Source organism: Periplaneta americana, chromosome 2 (genome assembly GCF_040183065.1).
Source record: "Periplaneta americana isolate PAMFEO1 chromosome 2, P.americana_PAMFEO1_priV1, whole genome shotgun sequence".
Lineage (NCBI taxonomy): Eukaryota > Metazoa > Arthropoda > Insecta > Blattodea > Blattidae > Periplaneta > Periplaneta americana.
This window is the reverse complement of record NC_091118.1, coordinates 36302895-36321584: the sequence shown is the minus strand read 5'-3', so window position 1 is coordinate 36321584 and position 18690 is coordinate 36302895. Positions and strand designations below refer to the sequence as shown.

Below are 18690 nucleotides of genomic sequence, written 5' to 3'. Positions count from 1 at the left end.
GAATTGAAATATATAAACAGTGTGTACTATTTTGTTTTTGTATGGATATATCCTTCAACAAGAAAAAATTTCACAGTTTCTTCATCAGAATTGTGGTGAATGCAATTAAAGAAAAATCAGTATTTTTAGGAAATCATGCATGGAATTCCTAGGAAATTCTATATAAATATGGCTGGCATAAGAAGGTTAATTTAGATAAAAGTAAGAGAAAATTAATTCGGTATAACATAAATTACCAACAACCAGGGCTGGGCAAAATACTGACATCCAAGTATTTTAAATACAAATACAAAATACTTCAAAGAATAGTATTTGAAATACAAATACAAATTACTTTAAAAAAAATACCGGTAACCAAAATACATTTGTATTTCAAATACTCAAAATAGATTTGTATTTCAAATACCCGATACAATATATAAAGAAATAAGAATATTATCGAAAATATAAAATATTATATTAACATTAATTACAGGGGAATGGAGAAAGTTACACAGCACAGAACTGCAAGCATTGTATTCTTCACCTGACATAATTAGGAACATTAAATCCAGACGTTTGAGATGGGCAGGGCATGTAGCACATATGGGCGAATCCAGAAATGCATATAGAGTATTAGTTGGGAGACCAGAGGGAAAAAGACCTTTAGGGAGGCCGAGACGTAGATGGGAGGATAATATTAAAATGGATTTGAGAGAGGTGGGGTATGATGATAGAGACTGGATTAATCTTGCACAGGATAGGGACCGCTGGCGGGCTTATGTGAGGGCGGCAATGAACCTTCGGGTTCCTTAAAAGCCATTTGTAAGTAAGTCAGTAAGTAATATTAACATTAAAATTATTTTTATCTCGAAGCTTTATATAAACACTATCACTGAACATTCTTTCTTTTCCCAGTTAACAATGAATAATTACTGCTCCCTTTCAAAAAAGCCAGTTTCTCAAAAAGTTCATCAAGTAAGGATCCCCTTGCTGGTGAATGAATAAATCCTGCAAAACAGAACAGTCTTTCTACAGGCGCAGAGGAACACAAACTTGTATTATACTTTATGAAAGCTTGTTTCACTGTTGGGTAATTCTCTAGAGAGCACAGGGTTGTCCCTTTGCCATTGAAGAATTGTATGAGCTCATACTCCGCAGTAGACAAGTTTTTTTCCTTTTGCTTTCCAAACTCTGTTGTACTTGAGTTGAAAACATAAAAATTGTTTTCATCATCTTCATCGTCTGAATTGACCAAAGGTGTAGCGAGAACTGCTCAGCTGATTTCACACACATATTCTGTGTCCTCCTCTTATCATTTGGTGAGACAGTGTCAGGTAGCCATCTCATCTTAAATGATGGGTGGAAACAAGCTGCCAAAATAGCTCAATTTGCTTCTAAGCTGAGATCAAACATCACTTTAAATCTTGATGAAAGCGAACTCATTAGGATTGGAGTTAATTGGAATAGATGGCGTAGATTACTAGATAACATAATATGTAATCTGTTTTTTAGGGAAATTAATGTGGATTGAAGTTGGCTGTAATAGCACGTCTTCTCATTTTGCATTAAATCAAGGGCTACGGCAATGGGTTTCAGAACTGCACAATATTCTTCAAGGTACTGAAACTCAACTTCTTTGAAGGTTGGCAATCCCAGTTTTTCACATATACTGCTTACATCATGTTTGAATTGCAATATTTGAGAATTCCATCGAGTTGGGCAAGAAAAATTTAATGAATATTTCAAGACATCTGACATAATTTCTGAGAATTTGGGTCTCCTAGACGCATTCCATAATGCTGAACACTTAGCAAGTGTTGGGTGATGGATCCTTGATGCTGTTGGAGATTTCTTTATGACATTAAGGAAATCAGTTATGGCAAGAAAACTAAGTGTATGGCTAGCACATCTGAAATGGATAGGCAAATAAGACAGAAGTTCATTCTTCAAATATAAATCCAAAACTTGAAGGACAAGAAGAAGAAGAAAGTATTTTGAGTATTTGAAATACAAAATACATCAATTTTATGTATTTAAATACAAAATAGTTTCTAAAATCCTTGCAAAATACAAAATACAAATGTATTTCAAATACTGCCCAGCCCTGCCAACAACAATCCTTGTGCAGTGTCAGCTGGCGATGGTTTAAATATAATCCAATTTGTCAGATTTTACTTTTTATGGCCTTTATCTTGTTAAAATATTTTGTGGCCCGTGTTCCAAGCATAACTGGCTGTAGCCTCTTCAAATTCTAATAATAATTACTCACCACAAAAATTGATTCTTTACACTACCAGACTGACGGGATAAAAGAAAAACCTCAATAATTCAAGATGCTATATCTGCAAATGTTGGCAACCAATAAACTGACAAATTTTTAAACGTCGCATTTTATGATATTTATCAGAAGGGGGCTGATTTTAGCAATATGATCGGCGCAGAAGTTACAGGAGGTGTTGACAAACTTCTTTGCACTCGCTAAACTCGAATTTCACTCCCTGCCAACAAAGCCCTAATATTGGCACGATAATGCAATTTTGCTATGGACAATCGGCAAAAGATACCTAGAGAAGAATAAAGAAGTGTACATAGTATTTGTGGACCTAGAAAAGGCTTTTGACAGAGTGGATTGGAATAAACTGATGGGGATACAAAAGAAAATTGGCGTGGATTGGAAAGAGAGGAGACTGTTCACTAATTTTTATATGAAACAAGTGAAAATCAGGATAGACGAAGAAATGTCAGAAGGAAGTGAATTGGGACAGGAGAACATCCAGGATGCCATTTATCACCTACCCTGTTCAACATCTACTTGGAGGATTTAGTAAAGAACTGTTTTCAGAACATGGGAGGAGTGATAGTAGGAGGAAGAAGAATAAAGTGCTTAGGATTTGCTGATGATATGCCATTGTTAGCAGAAGAGGAAATGATACTAAAGGATATGCTACTGGAACTAAATGACAGCTGTGAGCAGTATGGGATGAAGATAAATGCTAATAAGACGAAGAGCATGGTAATAGGAAGAAAAATACAGAGGATAAATTTGCGAATTCTAAACGAGGCAGTAGAGCAAGTGGGCAGCTTCAAGTACTTGGGGTGTTACTATAAGCAGTAACATGAGCTGCTGCCAGGAAGTCAAAACGAGGATAGCAATGGACAAGGAAGCTTTTAATAGAAAAAGGAGCATCTTCTGCGGACCTCTGGAAAAAGAACTAAGGAGGAGACTAGTGAAGTGCTTTGTATGGAGTGTGGCATTGAATGGGGCAGAAACATGGACATTACGACGAAGTGAAGAGAGCGAATAGAAGCATTTGAAATGTGGATAAGGAGAAGAATGGAACATATGAAGTGGACAGACAGAATAAGAAATGAAGCTGTGTTGGAAAGAGTGGGTGAAGAAAGAATGATGCTGAAATTGATTAGAAAGAGGAAAGGGAATTGGTTGGGTCACTGGTTGAGAAGAAACTACCTGCTGAAGGATGCACTGGAAGTTTTGTGAACGGGAGAAGAGTTCGAGGTAGAAGAAGATATCAGATGATAGACGACATTAAGATATATGGATCATACAAGGAAATAAAGAGGAAGGCAGAAAATAGGAAAGACTGAAGAAAGCTGGGTTTGCAGTAAAAGACGTGCCCTTGGGCAGAACACTAAATGAATGAATGAATGAATGAATGAATGAATGAATGAATGAATGAATGAAAGCAATTTTCTGTGTTTTACTTTTCAACATGGCAAATCAGAATATTTTATTTTATTATGATGACATGTCAAAGAAACTTCGACAGTGTGTCAAGAGTGCATGTTTTTTTAGAATAGCTTTGCTGCACGAAAATTATTAATTCTGAATTAACGAAAAATGTGCCAGAAATGTACTGCTTATGCAGTGAATTGGAGGACAAGCTACTTTAACAACTGATGGTGTCTCAATATTCTTAAGTATAGCAGAAGAACCATCAATAAATAGTAAATTCCTTAAAATGAATTTTTTTATTTTTTATTTTAACAGTGCATATTTTGTTATTTTTGGTCTATATGTCCTGGTTTTTAAGTGCATATGAATCTGCTCCTTGCTTATGATATTTATCAGCAATGAGAGAACCCCAATCAGAACCTCTTCCAAAAAGCTATAATTCTCATTTTACTCCCACGAAATGAAATTAATTTTTACTTAATTGTATTTCACAAAGTTTTGTAATAATAATCTTATAGTGTGATAATTTAGTGTTCTTTTAAGACTAAATTCGGAATTTGTACCTATAACAGATTAAGGGCAGTCCATGTTGAATCTTGCTTACACTACTTTTAACACTTGAATATAATTAATTGATTATCTAGTGGACTTACTCGTGTTAATTATGTAAGATTTGTCCGGATTACAGCTGTTTCAGTGCTTCACGCACCATCCTCAGAGCCTACTAGATACATTCAAACACACCCACATAACAGGCAGAGAAGTTCGAGATGACGCCGTGATCTAGTAGGCTCTGAGGATGGTGCGTGAAGCACTGAAACAGCTGTAAGCCGGACAAATCTTACATAATTAACATGAGTAAGTCCGCTAGATAATCAATTAATTAAGGGCAGTGTTTAATATCGGCTATAATAGGGAACTATCATATACTTACTTGACTGATAGCTAGGACAGCTACTCGAGACCTGATGCCCATCTTGGCGACAAATTTATCTGAGACGACGCCACCAAACACCACACCAATGCTACCAATCACAATGGTGACAGCAAACAGCCACCAGCCAAGATCGTAATCCGGAAAGTAGAACTGGTAATACAGGTCGCAGTTATACGCAAAACAGAGACCACCTATAGGAAAGAAGCAAATTGACATTAAACAGATATCAACATTAAAATAATATTTTGCATTTCTCAAGAAATAATTTTATCGTTCACAAATTACAAATGAACTCATTTATTTACAAATTATATAAAACGTATGATGAAGTACCTGTAACCTTCGAAACACTTAATTTTATTGAATTTATTATATTTCACAAAAGCACAATTTGCTAATAAATTTCCTCATGGATAATGAAAATGAATAAAATCTGTTCAATAGTTTAAGATAAATTGCTGTGCACAGACATCATAGTAATACAATTACTACGTTTAAAGTACATCATTCCCTGATAAATTTACTCGTACATACTGAATATGAACAAAATCCATTCAATAGTTTAATGGAAATCGCTGTGCACAGACAGACTAGTACTAAAATTATTATATTTCATGTACATCATTCCCTGATAAATTGAACAAAATCCGTCCAATAGTTTAGTAGAAATCGCTGTACACAGACAGACTAGTACCATATTAAAATGATCAAATTTCATTTACATCATTCCCTGATACATTGACTTGTTGAACATGAACAAAATCCATTCAGTTTAATAGAAATCGTGTACATAAACAGCCTAATACTGTACCGGTATGTACTAAAATTAATTGATTAACTAGCGGACTTACTCGTGTTAATTATGTAAGTTTGTGCGGCTTACAGCCGTTTCAGTGCTTCACGCACCATCCTCAGAGCCTACTAGATCTCGGCGTCATCTCGAACTTCTCTGCCTGTGATGTGGGTGTGTTTGATTGTTGAAAGGTGTTGGAGAGTGGAGTCAAATAGTGTGTGTGTACTGAAATTGATCTGTGTGTTGAGAATTTGATCGGGGCGTGTTTTAGTGTGTTTGTATATTTCGTATTGTTCTAGTGTGTTGAGTTTTTGGTTCTTGGGTTGTATGTGTAGGATTTCATGTCTGCATTTATGTTATTGTATGTATGGTTAGCATTGGTTATGTGATCGGTCTATGTACATCTACATACGCCGATCACATAACCAATAACATAAATGCAGACATATTTATTATATTCAAGTGTTAAAAATAGTGTACGCAAGATTCAAAATGTACTAAAATTATTATTTTTCATGTAGGCCTATCTCATTTCCTGATTAATTGACTTGTAGATACTGAATATGAACAAAATCTGTCGAATAGTTTAGTAGAAGTCGCTGAACACAGAGACACAAGTACTAAAATTACTATATTTCATGTACATCATTTCCTGATAAATTAACTTGTAGGTAAGTACTGGTACTGTATCAGTGGCGGCTGATTGACTGAGGCAAGTGAGGCCGGACCTCAGTCACTTGGCTTAACTGAAATCAAATTTTGTGTTTTTATATACTGTATTAGTTATTTGAATGAAGCATATATCGCTGTAGAAGCATTTGAAAACTTTGTGATCTATATAGACCTGATTTGCAGTAAAATTTGTTCCTGAGGCCAGGATCACTCGTGCCGGGTCTGCCTTGTGATGTATATAGACCTGTTTTGCAGTAAAATTTGTTCCTGAGGCCAGGATCGCTCGTGCTGGGTCTGCCTTGTGATGTATATAGACCTGTTTTGCAGTAAAATTTGTTCCTGAGGCCAGGATCGTTTGTGCCGGGTCTGGCTTGTGATGTATATAGACCTGTTTTGCAGTAAAATTTGTTCCTGAGGCCAGGATCGCTCGTGCCGGGTCTGGCTTGTGATGTATATAGACCTGTTTTGCAGTAAAATGTGTTCCTGAGGCCAGGATCGCTCGTGCCGGGTCTGGCTTATGCATTTCATGTCCTTTCGCGGGCTTTGAGTTTACGCTTAAAACGTTGTAGCTGAGGCACAATTCGTCTGGCCTGGTCAGGTTTCACTTCTCCCATCCATGGGCCGGCCTTAAGGGTAGAATGGCCATAAATAACAAAATCCCAGCTCTTTGGCAGGCAGAGACCCACTCGATTCTCTCCCCTTATGTCTCAGTTTATGGACATAAGCGAGGGTGTTCTACTATTGTACTTCGTAGTAAAGTAGTGAATCTGGGCCAATGTTGTTATATATTTCGGGAAAATATAAACAGAAACAAATGAGAGAAATAATGATGGTGCAGTTAATTCATTGTTAAGAGTGTCCTTTTCGAGAAGAAATAATACTGAAAAAAAGGAAGTTTTAAATAAAGAGAAAGACTACCGAGATACCTACGACATCGCTGACAATTTTTCTGACAGATATAATCTTAAAACGCGAGTTTCTATTGCATCCTGGTATGGACAACATAAATGGTTAAGTGGTAATGTGGTGCAAAATAAACTTCTCTTGGCCCTGTTTGTTGCTGTCAAAGGAAAAAATAAAAAGAAAAGAAAGAAAGGGGAATTTCAACATATTGAAACTCACAGCATAACAGCTTATTTGGTGAGTGAAATTATCATCATTTTTCATTAATAGTAATAATAATAGACTAATAATAATAATCAAAGCTCGGGACTTCAGCACGTAAACAATGCTTACAAGTTAAGTATGAAAGGAGGTTTAGTGAATCCTGACGCTCGTTACACACAGTGAGTATTCGATACATACACTGGTGTTTTAGTACAGACTACGACAAAAATAACTCCTCATCCAAACTTTAGCGTAAAACAAAAGGATTACGTTACGTTTGACAAAGTGAGCTGCAAAATAGTACAGGAATAACCTTTCCCCGGTGTTTTGTGGATTGAGTATGCCAACAACAACATTTGCTGTCACTGGTTTCATCTACAGAAACCCAAATGTTGTTATCAGCTATTTCTTCTCGAATGCTATGCAGAACATTTTCGTAACATAACATTAAATACCCTTTACGTAGAGTTGTCTCTGATAGGGCAATTCTACCTGTATACTTCTCTATAAAATTCTTGAAGTGGGGGTTTTCCATCTTGTTAAAAGGAATGTTGGCGCTCACCGTTATTTCACATAAATCCTGAAAAAAATCATTGTGTCTATCAGAATTTAAAACAGAAGGCGCGCTTGCTTCCTTCTCGTTACGTATGAATAATTGTAAATGAGCTTCATGTCTCTGAGTTTTGATATGCTGTCCTATGTATTTGGGACTCTCGCCCCTTATTACAGTGTGGCACACGTTATATTTCATATCAATATTATCTGTACAAAAGTACTTACTTCCGTATACTTCCACAAGTTTTTTCAATTTACCTTCATTTTCAGTGAAACTTTCGGCATAGTAATTGTGCACAGTAGACTTGTACTCGCCTGTACTCTTGGAATGCTAGCTATCAACAACCAGACAACCGATCACTAGTACGAAGTCGAATGGGTAGTCTTTCGGGACTAGGTGGAGGAAGTTTCTTTACAAACACAACCACCAATACATACTTTGTGTATTATTAACCTGTCTTTAAACTGCTGAACTCCCTAGGCTTGATAATAATACAGTATGATATTAATAATATAATAACAATAATAATTATCATACTTACTTACAAATGGTTTTAAGGAACCCGAAGGTTCATTGCCGCCCTCACATAAGCCCGCCATCGGTCCCTATTCTGTGCAAGATTAATCCAGTCTCTATCATCATATCCCATCTCCTTCAAATCCATTTTAATATTATCCTCCCATCTAGTTCTCGGCCTCCCCAAAGGTCTTTTTCCCTCTGGTCTCCCAACTAACACTCTATATGCATTTCTGAATTCGCCCATACGTGCTACATGCCAAACAAACATTTTCTATCGGAGGAAATTAAACTAGTTGCATTTGGCCTCACTGAGGATTTCGATCACCGGCTGCTACTGCTCTGTAGCCTATATGAACAAAATCCGTCCAATAGTTTAGTAGAAGTCACTGAACATAGACAGATTAATACTAAAATTATTATATTTCATGTACATCATTCTCTCATTTATTTATTCATAGAAAATGATATGAACAAAATCTGTTCAATAGTTCAGAATAAATCCCTGTGCACTGACAGATGAACAAACAGAATGCTCTAACTTAAGAAGAACGTTGAAAACATGTATACCCGTGTAATTATCAAGACAATTTTTTGCAGCAACATCAGAGTACATTCTCCTTTTGCTTCATATAACGAGTCAATGCAAAAATAAAAGAATTTGCAAGAATTTACACAAACCTGTGTGCCGGATAGATGCTGCAAGACACAACATGATAACTCTAGGCTGCAGCATCACTTTCCATTCGCCTGACTTAGGAGCAACATCTTCTCCCTGCACCACAGCTGCATTCGCATTTGCATCATTTTCCTCCCCAATGGCTTGTCTTGCAGGCTCTCGCAGAGTGAAGGCAGTGAAGACAGCGATGATGAGTCCAACCACGCCTGCTCCATAGTAGCACAGCCGCCAGCCCTACGACACCACCAAGTTTTTATCTATAACTGTTAAACTCTCAAGTTCATGTATTGACATTAAAATCTAAAAGAAGAACTAGGATCTTGAAATGAATAAGAGTGCTGCAAAAGTGGATTGAAACTAAAATGATGGCTAAACATTTGAAGGGATGAGAATGAGATAGTTGTTGTTGTCTAGTGCCTTGCATTTGGCAATGAAGCCATTAGCAGTCGTGCTTTCCAATACTTTTGAACTGTAGTTTCTTCTGATCGTAATGCTTCACAGGTCTTCAAGTGGTCTCCATTCATTTCTGCTGGATCGTTACACAGAACATATATGGGTGAAGCTGAGATACCTATTCTGTAGAGATGACTTGCTAGACAGTCATGATTTGTCAATAGTCTGAAGGCTGCAACTGCTGTTTTCCTTGGTCTCTGGGGGATTATATCTGGGTTGGAAAGTAGTGTAATCCATTTTTTGTCTTTAGCATTTGATTCTATTTCTTGTAGGTATGAATGAGAAAATTTTGTAGTGATCAAGCGTTTTATTGAGGAATATGAGAAATTAAATTTATATTTTTGTTTTATTGTTGTGCCTTTCTTGGCAAGTGTGTCTGTGGTTTCATTCCCCATGACTCCATAGTGTGCTGGAATCCATTGGAGACGGACAATCTTATTAACTTTTTGGAGTTGTGTTAACATTTTGTAGCATTCTCTTATTTTTGTTGACTAGAATGATATAGTTCAAAGCCACATTTTTAACAGAATTGTTTTTTTTCGGTACAAATTCTTTTCTTATACATATGGGGTATCTACTTGTAGGATATTATAAAATTTATTCAGCAAATGACATAAGTATACGCTGAAGAAATTGTGATACCGCATCTAATAGCATTGGACTCTAAACTTTCAATACATCCTCCTGTAAAATTTTTTCTGTCTCACTTAGGACTATATAATTCTCACGCCTTTATTTGTTTAAAGAAAATTTATACTGTAGCAATACATACCGACAGGGGACTTCATATTATACAAAGTTTTTCCAGTAGCGAAGCATGACAAAAATTTTGGGTAAGCTGGGCTGAAGGCATGGTGATCTAGGCGTGCTTTATATCACTAAAAGATAAACCAAACGCGGAAATGCTCCTGTTTTTAATCAACTAGATTCTAAATTGATCTTGTCCCAACTTCGAAAATGTCTGGGGAAGCTCAGCTTACCCTGCCTACCCTGACACTTCGCCTTGTTCATAATCTTTGCCTAGGAGTCTAATGTAAAAGTAGGGGCGTCATTTCAGTTTTTGCTTGGAGGTGAGAAAAATTTTTAGGGGAGACCTTTTATGTTATATCGCGTGGCATACTCACTCCCTATTTCCTCTGAAATATCTATTTTTCATACCGTAAACTGAGGTAAATTGTCCACTGGAATTAACTTGACAATAAAACAAAAAAAGTGGAGGGAATATAAATGGAATGGCACTATTGCTTTGAAACATGACATTTGTTTATTGTGATTAGCTATGCAAATAAATAATAAAAATTAGTTTTTCTAAATTTCCAATTTCATTTGCCCAAATTATAGTGCAGGCAGAGAACAAATATTCCCTTTTCCCATGACGGGTGACACCATGTAGAAAAATTGGAATTTTAGAAATTTGGAAATTAGTGCAGAAACACTATCTGTAAAATCCACTACTAAAGTAATTCAGCATGTTTTATTGCACCTGTGAGTGTATTTTTAAGGTTTACAATAGTTGCTCCAACAAACTGTCTCCTAAATCTTTATACAGGTCGTCGATTATTAAGAAAGCCTGACGACAATCCCTAGCTGAACACATACACTAACATCTGTAAGTAGTGAAGTGAAATAAAGTAATATTATCACGAATTCAAAAGGCATAGGTTTTGTTGCATATACAGTAGAGTCTACTCCTAAAACCAGTAAAACAAAAAAGATCAATTCCCGTCTAGGACTACGACCATAGTCTTAGTAAAATGTATACTCTGAAAGTATTAACATTTAATTGTGCAGTGAATTAAATTACTAGGAAAAGAAATTATGGTTTATTTAACGATACTCGCAAGTGCTGAGGTTATATCAGCATTGCCGGTGTGCTGGAATTTTATCCTGCAAGAGTTTTTTTATATGGCAGTAAGTGTACTGACATGAGCCTGTCGCATTTAAGCACACTTAAAGACCAGCGCTATACCAACACTAGATTTTCTGGTGTATTGCTAATGGGACAAGGCAATGCCGGATAATGTGCTAATGCCACAAAAATTTCCTGAATTAGTGCTAACAAATGAACATTGTCTTTAATTCTTAAGCATTTATAAAAGTGGAATATAGTGTTGTCACACTTTTTTACTTTTTCTTTAGTAGTACCCTTGATCAAATATAACAGATTGATCAGCCTAAATGCGCCAGATAAGTTATTTGTGGTAGCTTTTGTATGATTTTTATGCATAACCTTGTTGAAACTGCATTTGTGTACCTCGTTTTAACTGTGACAACGCTTTTTAGTTCTTTTAACCCTTCTCCGGGCAACAAGGGTCCGTCGGGCCCTGGCACTACTATTTTTGTGAATAAAATTAAAGCTATTATTTCTACCTACTTGAAATTTAATGACTTTGTTAATTTCTGTGTTTTTTATATTTAGGGAGAAGGAAAATATTGTAGTATTTTGCACAAATGTTCCAGAACACTTTTACTTCTTTAAAGTCTCAACCGGGCATGCAGGGTCTATTGGACCACAGTATATTTTATTGGTTTTTCTCACTTCGTAACTAGGTTTCACTCTTTGAAACCATTCAATGATAATCTGACGGCAATGGAATGTTGGCAAAGTTATTTCCGAAGCTCAACAACAATGGCATTTACAAAAATGGACCTATTATGCGTTATAATAAATATAAATAAGTCAGGGTGAAGTTATGCTAGCCATAATACGGTGTAGTTTATAATAGAAAGAGTGACTGAATCTCTCACCTTTACTTTATTTTTATATGGGAGTAATTATTATGGAAAAGCCGAAGAAAGTCAAAGAGACAAAGGTACGGTCTTCAGATGTTACAGTATATCTGAATGCATCTTAGTTGTGCTGTTATACTGAAGAGTTGTTATTAGGTCAAATATTCTGACAGACTCAGCATGAGTACTTGTGTGAAGAATCCATTCAGGATTTGCTTAGAGAACCTGAGCTAAGAAAAGACGATTCTAGCTACGAGCCAAACAGTAACGCCGATAATGAGGATCTATCTATCAATGAGAAAAGCAGTTATCGCCAATGTGATCCAAAAGAGGTCAGTGTCGACCGTCTAGAACTAGGATATGGGGGGAAGCATTCGTTCAAACTGCTAATTTCTTTGGTAAAGATGGCACCACGTGGAACTCTCAGCCTTTTCCGACAGGCCGAGCTAGGGCTCACAATATTACCAAAGGGTCAATAAATAAAGTCACTCTTTCACCTGGGAAATCTATTGATGCCTTCAATCTTTATACTGATTCAGTTATAAGTGACATAGATAAATAATCAAGAGGCTGAGCGGCTATATTTGGAAATAAATTTTGCACACCCATGAAAGTGTTGTAACGACACTGAATTGCTGCCATTTTTCGGTCACATGAAAAAACTACTAAATTATATCATTTATGTATATTATCATGGATACTTTGGTCACTATAATAATATCATTATTAAAGAAGATTAATATTGTGTACAATAAAATGATTTTCTTCTGTCAATGTATTAAAATGGCATTTGGGTCCGACGGACCCTTCTTGCCCATCAACGTTACAAAAGTAGGTTGCCCGGAGAAGGGTTAAGCATTCTTATTGTATTGTGTTTCTGTTCTATGAAGGATTTTAAATAAGGCGCAAATAGCCATAGTAGCTGACGCGTCCTTTTTAAACCCCACTAACTAACTTGATCAGCCTAATGCACTTTCAAGACAATAACTCGTACCAATTTATATATGCTGCCATCTAGTGAGTGTAAAAGAAGTCACATTATAACCCTGTAGCTCGCATGGAGTAATAGCATGGAGTTATTATTCCATCTAGCAGTTGTTACCGAAAGCTCATTATTATTCAGTGACAAAACGTAGCACCCCTTCTCTTCCGCATGTTGCTGGCTTTAACATGAGGATAGTCACCGGCGTAGCTCAGTCAGCTGAGACACTTGCCTGCCGATCCAGAGTTGCGCTTGGACGGGAGCTTGGGCTGATTACCTGGTTGGGTTTTTCCCAGAGGTTTTCCCCAACCATAAGGCAAATGTCAAGTAATCTATGGCGAATTTCGGCCTCATCTCGCCAAATATCATCTCACTATCACCAATTCCATCGACGCTAAATAACCTCGTAGTTCATACAGTGTCGTTAAATAACCACGTAAAAAAATGTAGATCACCAAACTCTTAAATATGACCAGGGATAGTACTACTCAATTATTATTACTGTTCTTTTTTTAATCTTAAACTCGTCCAAGTCAAAGCACAACTGGACAACATTATTTTTTAAATAATTTATTGCAAATTTCCATAAACTATAATGAACTCTTCCAAGTAGATTATATACTGTATGTACGCAGACTACTCTTGTGTGTAGGAATGGACTCTTCGCATTGTTGTTTAAAGGATTTGGTGTAACCAATTCCATGGTAAAGTCAGTGTAATTTCTGTTCCACAAAATCCTTTCATTTTTTTCTATTAATGTAGGTCGAATACAGCGAAAACGTATGTGTAGTCTTTACTGTTATTCATAATGAAGTACATCTTTGTACCTAATTGTTGATTTTAGTGTCCACAATATGGCTTAAAATGTAAGTTGCACAAGAAAGTGAGCTTTAAGTGCTTAATCTTACTAACGCAGAAATATTCAAGGTCGTAGTGACTCCCTATTAATCCTCCTTCCCGCTGTCCTTGAAAACAATAGGTCAACCTACAGCTCTGTTTCCTCACAAACATAATGTCATGGGTGTTTTAAACTGGAAGAAACCCAGCTATAATTCAGATACAAGAAGATGCTTAAGATTAAGTTACTAGGAACTCGATGTTGTGAGGTATGACTAACCAGCTCCCATGTGTTCATCAAAGGTACATATCGTCCAACAGGGAAAGCAATGCCGTATCCTCCATAGATACCCCAGTTGAAGATGGACATGACAAGACCTCTCTTCTCTTCAGGGAAGATGTCAGATAATATTCCCGTGGACATGGGATTGCAGCCTGCCTCCCTGAAAGAAACAGTGATTTGGCACGTTAAAAATTAAATAAAAATCTATAGAATTGCTTGAAATATAAAGAAACTTCCTGAAAGAATTCGAAAAATTTAAAGTATAGCCCTACATACACCTTTTGACACAGAAAATGGTCGCTCTCCTGTAGTGTGAATATGTCTAAATGCTGTCCGGGTTAACGCGCGATTCACATGGGAAAATATTAAGCATTGAGGCACGAGAATGAAATAAAGTTGTAATGGCGACGTATCTGCATTCCCTGCGAAGCGTTTATGGGTTAGTGGTAGAGCTCTTTCTTCTCGTTACGAAAGACCAGGCTTCGAATCTCTCCATGTAAAACGCACGCGTGTAAACATAGCGGACACTATGATTCCCGAACTAATCCGAGGTGAGACTTTGTCTTAGAACAGCGACCAATTTCCGTGTCAAAGGGTGTAGTAGTAGTAGTAGTAGTAGTAGTAGTAGTAGTAGTAGTAGTAGTAGTAGTAGTAGTAGTAGTAGTAGTAGTAGTAGTAGTAGTAGTAATAATAATAATAATAATAATAATAATAATAATAATAATAATAATAATAATAATAATAATAATAGATGCTGTACCTACTATTAAATGAGCAATAATTATACTATCTCAGTAAACTTGATCTTATAAACGTGCCTAAGAATTTTGATGAAATGAGGTTAATCTACTATTTTTGGGTGTCAGAAAACGATTTACCTAGGTCTCGGCTTTGGGAAAATTCATATAAGGAATTCAATAACCAGAGTGATTCCTACGATCTAATAGCACAATTACTTACAAATGGGTTTAGAGAACCCTGAGGTTTATTGCCACCCTCACATAAGTCCGCCATCGGTCCCTATCATGAGCAAGATTAATCCAGTCTGTACCATAATATTTCACCTCTCTCAAATCCAGTTTAGTATTATCCTCCCATCTACGTCTCGGCCTCCCCAAAGGTTTTTTTTCCCCCTCATGCCTCCCAAATAACACAATATACGCATTTCTAGATTCCCCCATACGTGCTACATGTCCTGCCCATCACAAACGTCTGGATTTAATGTTCCTAATTATGTCAGGTGAAGAATACAAGCGATATGTGTCAGAGGAAGAACAATAATTGTTTGTATGCATCTGAAGTCTGACTAGTGTAATACGTAGCTAGTCAGCGATGTATGCAATGGAGGGGGAAAGGAACTGCCCACTCTATCCCAGTATCTCTTGGCCTAGTTGTCTCATAAGTGGTACCTTGTTGGTATCACTTGTGATATTCAGACCTGTCTTCGGACAGTTGATTAAACAACAATAATTATGTTCGATGAATAATACAATGTGTGCAGTTCTGCGTTGCGCAACTTTTTTCATTTTCCTGTAACTTAATCCCTCTTAGCACCAAATATTTTCCTAAGCACCTTATTCTCGAACACCCTTAGCCTCTGTTCCTCTCTCAAAGTGAGAGTCCAAGTTTCACAACCATACAGAACAACCGGTAATATAATAGTTTTATAAATTCTAACTTCCAGTTTTTTCAAAGCAGAACTAATAGTGCACCAATAACAAGAAATTTAAGGGGTACAATTACAGCTTTAACAAGAAGCGATTTAGGAAGCAATAATACATGAATCAATCTTTTATGTTTTGTGTGTTTTATTTTTTATGTTCAGAAAGTAATACAATTTTGTTTCAAACGTTCTAGCAGTGGTCTGGCATATATTGATGTAAAAATGTTTTTTGTTCTTAAGATAATTTAAGGAAATAATTTATCAAGAACAGTCAGCTCTGAATCTTACTCTTACATTTAGGTTACGCACTTTAATCGAGTCATCCTTCAGGACAAACGTATTAGCATAAAAACTGATTTTCATCTTTGTTTCGTTGTTGAATCTTAATAATTAATCTGGCTCTAATTTGTTTTACATTATTAATCTTGATTCTAATTTAGTGTTACAATGTTTGGAAATGACAGAGCAAAATATAAAATTTTTATGCCCTAAGTTCCGATGGTGAGGTTTCCAGATACTATATGACCTAACAATAACAATACAGAATGTCAATGAAGTCTGGACACATAGGGATGAAGAGGAGAAAAGAAAGAAGAGATAGGTAGGAAGAGAAAAAGATGAGCAAAAGGAAAGATGAGTAGCAGGAAGAGAAGATGAGGAAGAAGAGGAGCAAAGGAAGAAGAGATTAGGAGGAAAAGAAAAAAGGAAAGAAAGAAAAGATGGGACAAAGAGTCAAAACGAGAAGGAGATGAAAAAGAAAAGGATACGATTGTGAAGAAAATGAGGAAAAAAGATAGGTAGATGAGAAAGAAAAAAGATAACAAAACGAGGGAAAATGATTAAAATAATAGAAAAACAAAGAGAAAAAGATGAGAAGGAAAGAAACGTGAAAAGACGGAAGTGAAAAGTTGTGGAAGTAAAGGGGAAATAATTGAGGAAGATGGAGAATAGAAAGAAATAAAATGAGGGTAAGAGAGGGAAAAGAAGGGGAAAATGAGGACGAATAAAACTGTTTTTAAGTCCAGCGCTGTGGAGTAACGGTTAGCATGTCTGACCGTGAATCGAGCAGACCAGGGTTCAAACCCTAGTTGGGACAAGTTCCCTGGTTGAGGTTTTTTTTACCATCAACTCATTAGGAGCAAATGCTGGGTAACTTTCGGCACCAGATCCTGGACTCATTTTGCCAGCATTATCACCTTCATCTCATTCAGACGCTTCAGATGACAAAGCGTCGTAAAATAACCAATTAAAAAAACGGTTTTAAAACCGAAAACTCGGAAGAGTATTGTTTCCGGATATGGTTCCTTATATGGATTTCATTGTTTCTTACAATGTGCCTGAACAGCAGTGCAAGTGTATTGCAACAATTTTTATGTACCCGGTACATTTGGAATAGAACAGTTACCTCCCTCTAATAACTTAAAGCAGCCGTGGCGAAAATGTGATCGTGCGCCGAACCACTGTGTAACCTGCAACGTTCATAGCACCTATGGAGGGAGACGGACACCCAAAGGGGAAGTAAAGCAATTGTCTGGCTTATTAACGGATTTTTATTTTCCTTACGTCAAGCACATATATAATTTCATAGAGTATAAGGTTACAAACTAATGTTTAGTACGTGTAACGAAGAAAGAAATGAATAAGAAAACATAGGACACATTATCACAACCTATTAACTGTCTTCAGAATGTCTCTGCGACAGAGTTTCAAAATCAGGAATTATGTCACTTACTGCCTGTCATAGTTGATCACGAAGGTATTTATCTATCAGTCATAATCTAAATTAGGTTTTTACCATTTTCATTGTTGAAAATAATTTTTCACAAACGTAAGTTGTAGCGAACATGGCTTCAACAGAGCAAGCGAAAGAACGAAGCTTCGGATATTTATTTTTTGGCAAAGATTTGAAAAGTTCAACATTTGTCAAGTCCTTACATCTAGCTTTCATTGTAACATTACATTGTAAATCTGTGAGTTTAAATTGAAGACCTAACCCCATTATTCGTACATCTGCTGAAAAAGGATCATAATAATAATAATAATAATAATAATAATAATAATAATAATAATAATAATATTAATAATAATAATAATAATAATAATAATAATAATAATAACACTTAACCTTTTAGTGTTTCATGAGTAACTTGTAGTATAATGCTGTTTTATGTTATACAACCGTTTTCCTCGTAATACTTGTGAAAAAATCATACATTTAATATTTTCACAATATTGGCAGCAAAAAAATGCGTCCTCCTATCCTACTTGGAACTTTGGTTTTTGTAGAGGTACATGGTTTCGAGAGAGACACAATATGCTCGCGAGTCACATTTTCGCCACGGCTGACTTAAATGAGTGAAGTAGCTGTGTGGACAGGTGAAGTATGGCATTTATTCTCACCCGGCAGCGAGCACCATACGCAGCAGCACGAGATGCCAGAATTCCTTGACGGAACCCATGAGCAAGATGGCGATACTAAAGATCACTGTACAGACGGCCAGTACACGCACTCTGTTGAAGCGGTCAGCAACGATTCCCAGGATGACGCCTACGATGGTGTACACGGCGATGAAGCTGGGCCCGGCCAGGATCTGATAGTCCAGTCCTAGACCATTGTAAGTCCACTCACAGTACTGCGTGCCATTCATCTCCATGGAGTGACATCTGCAACAACATCAGCTCTATTTATTTAACGAACCAACAACTGAGAAGTTGGGTCACCTTACTTACTTACTGGCTTTTAAGGAACCCGGAGGTTCATTGCCACCCTCACATAAGCCCGCCATTGGTCCCTATCCTGAGCAAG

At 36.6% G+C, this 18690-nt stretch overlaps 1 protein-coding gene across 2 annotated transcripts in view; it reads right to left on the bottom strand.

The window, feature by feature from the left end:
• LOC138692280 (protein spinster homolog 1) overlaps nt 1–18690 on the bottom strand; it is a 134201-nt gene that overhangs the window by 12185 nt on the left and 103326 nt on the right. For both annotated transcript variants that reach the window (XM_069815457.1, XM_069815466.1), the window contains exons 3-6: nt 18285–18548; nt 14219–14381; nt 8939–9170; nt 4611–4804 (exon numbers count right to left, since the gene is read on the bottom strand). In XM_069815457.1, the coding sequence (XP_069671558.1) occupies nt 4611–4804; nt 8939–9170; nt 14219–14381; nt 18285–18548 (853 nt within the window). The remainder of the gene's footprint in view (nt 1–4610; nt 4805–8938; nt 9171–14218; nt 14382–18284; nt 18549–18690) is intronic.